This window comes from Choloepus didactylus, chromosome 26, assembly GCF_015220235.1.
Source record: "Choloepus didactylus isolate mChoDid1 chromosome 26, mChoDid1.pri, whole genome shotgun sequence".
In the NCBI taxonomy this organism is placed as follows: domain Eukaryota; kingdom Metazoa; phylum Chordata; class Mammalia; order Pilosa; family Megalonychidae; genus Choloepus; species Choloepus didactylus.
The window spans coordinates 12,836,839-12,839,882 of NC_051332.1; the positions used below are offsets into that span (position 1 = coordinate 12,836,839).

General features: G+C 40.5%; 1 protein-coding gene across 1 annotated transcript; it reads right to left on the minus strand.

The window, feature by feature from the left end:
* Nucleotides 1–240: 240 nt before the first annotated feature.
* LOC119520860 (elongation factor 1-alpha 1-like) lies at nt 241–2,744 on the minus strand. The gene has a single exon (XM_037818740.1). The coding sequence runs from the start codon at nt 2,727–2,729 to the stop codon at nt 1,341–1,343; it is 1,389 nt and encodes a 462-aa protein (XP_037674668.1). The 5' UTR covers nt 2,730–2,744; the 3' UTR covers nt 241–1,340.
* Nucleotides 2,745–3,044: the final 300 nt, after the last annotated feature.

Consider the following 3,044-nt stretch of genomic DNA (forward strand, 5'->3'; position numbering starts at 1 on the left):
TAAGCCATTTCATTGTATTGTGTAAATTTCCCTTAGTAAAATTTGCCACTTATTAATGTATTGTCAAATTGTCAAAACTTTTGGGTGGACTAAGAATCTTTCTAACTCAAGAACCCCCAAATGCTGTGATGTAATTTCAAGGGCTTAAGCCAAAATTTCAAACCTGAATTAGAAACCAAGAAAAATTTGCATTTCATGCTATTTCTTTCACTTAGCAACTATTAGAAACCACCAACTTACTACGGATGCCACCAACCAAAAAAATCCAGCCACCTGTTGAGACCATTTCCTTGCTCTAGTACCAGTTATAATCAGCCAACCGTAGGATTTAAGGTGTGGACCTTAAATTAGCAAATCATTCCACTAGATTAAGAGGACTAGGTTAGATTCATCCCTTCGTGTCAATTTCTAGCTATTTCAAATTGTCTGGATAATTTTTCATTATCACTCATGACGGGAAACATTCTCCATAGTACCTTGTTCCAGGTAGTTTTTGAAAAGCATTTCAAACTAGTCAGTTACCAATAGGTCCTCCCCCTCTTCTATACAATACAAACTTTGGCTTTTAATCTCCAACCTTAATACCCAACCTTGCTCTTTTAGGTGCTTAATTCCTCTATGGTAGGGTTCCAGTTCTTAAGTTACAGGAAAACACATTCAACTTCCAGTATCTTTTATTTTTCCTAGATACAATAAACTCATTTACTCAATATTGATATAGACATAACTACACAAAATTAAAATTCTATATGCAACACATGGCCTCTGTAACAGAACTTGGCCTTCTAAGGTAGCTTATGAACATTACAAATTACCCTTTGCTTTTCCATTAAGGTTGCCACCAATAAACCACCCCATTTTTTTAACTAAGTACTTAAATCAACTTAAATGATGATCCCTCCAATTAGGTGAAAAATCCCTCAATTTGTCCTGAAAAAAACTGTTTAACTGAACTATCGTATCAAATTTCAGTGGATAAAACACCAGAAATAGGTTATGAGCACTTTGTCTTTTGCCTGAGCAATTCAAGGCTGACTTTTCAAAAGAAGACACAGGTTTCTCATTAAACTTTGTTTTAATGGGTCTCAAAATTCTGTGACAGATTTTTGGTCATTGTTTCCATTTAAAAAGTACTGATTTTAAAAACTAATAACTTAAAACTGCCACACAAAAACAAATGGTCCACAAAACATTCCTTTCCTTCTGAAAGTTTTACGATGCATTGTTATCATTAACCAGTCTTTTACTATTAAACTTAAATGGCCAATTGAGACAAACAGTTCTGAGACTGTTCTTCCACCACTGATTAAAACTGGAGTGGCAGGTGTTATAGGTAATACTCATTTAGCCTTCTGAGCTTTCTGGGCAGACTTGGTGACCTTGCCAGCTCCAGCAGCCTTCTTGTCCACAGCCTTGATGACACCCACAGCAACTGTCTGTCTCATATCCTGAACAGCAAAACGACCCAGAGGAGGATAATCAGAGAAGCTCTCAACACACATGGGCTTGCCAGGAACCATATCAATGATGGCAGCATCACCAGATTTCAGAAATTTGGGGCCATCTTCCAGCTTCTTACCAGAACGACGATCAATCTTCTCCTTCAGCTCAGCAAACTTGCAAGCAATGTGAGCTGTGTGACAATCCAGCACAGGTGCATAGCCAGCACTGATTTGGCCTGGATGGTTCAGAATAATCACCTGAGCAGTAAAACCAGCTGCTTCCATCGGTGGATCGTTTTTGCTGTCACCAGCCACATTGCCACGACGAACATCTTTTACAGACACGTTCTTGAAATTGAAGCCCACGTTGTCCCCGGGAAGAGCTTCACTCAAAGCTTCATGGTGCATCTCAACAGACTTGACTTCAGTTGTAACGTTGACTGGAGCAAAGGTGACCACCATGCCCGGTTTGAGAACACCAGTGTCCACTCGGCCCACAGGGACAGTACCAATACCACCAATTTTGTAGACATCCTGAAGAGGCAGACGCAAGGGTTTGTCAGTTGGACGAGTAGGTGGCAGGATGCAATCCAGAGCTTCAAGCAGTGTGGTTCCACTGGCATTGCCATCCTTGCAGGTGACTTTCCATCCCTTGAACCAAGGCATGTTAGCACTTGGCTCCAGCATGTTGTCACCATTCGAACCAGAAATTGGCACAAATGCTACTGTGTCGGGGTTGTAGCCAATTTTCTTAATGTAGGTGCTGACTTCCTTAACGATTTCCTCGTATCTCTTCTGGCTGTAGGGTGGCTCAGTAGAATCCATTTTGTTAACACCAACAATTAGTTGTTTCACACCCAGTGTGTAAGCCAGAAGAGCATGCTCATGGGTCTGCCCATTCTTGGAGATACCAGCTTCAAATTCACCAACACCAGCAGCAACAATCAGGACAGCACAGTCAGCCTGAGATGTGCCTGTAATCATGTTTTTAATAAAGTCTCTGTGCCCTGGGGCATCAATGATGGTCACATAGTACTTGCTGGTCTCAAATTTCCACAGGGAGATATCAATGGTAATACCACGCTCACGTTCAGCTTTCAGTTTATCCAAGACCCAGGCATATTTGAAGAACCCCTTTCCCATCTCAGCAGCCTCCTTCTCAAATTTTTCAATGGTTCTTTTGTCGATTCCACCACATTTGTAGATCAGGTGGCCAGTAGTGGTGGATTTGCCCGAATCTATGTGTCCAATAACGACAATGTTGATATGAGTCTTTTCCTTTCCCATTTTGGCTTAAGAATCAGGGATGGTTTTCATGACACCTGTGTTCTGGCGGCAAACCCATTGTGAAAAAGCCTCACATCTCATTTGTTACACCAGAGACATGTGATCTTCCCTGTCTAAAATTTCATTTCTTTCTTGATGCTCAATCTCCAAAATTCAGAAAAGTGTGAGAACTCAATGAATATTATTTCTGTTGATAAAATACATATTATCTAGATAATTATTATCCTCTAGGTGCTGTGGAGCACACAGTAGAAAAATAGGAGTCATACTATTTTTGCACATAGAACTTGGACTGTTTTGGTTGACCTTATGTTT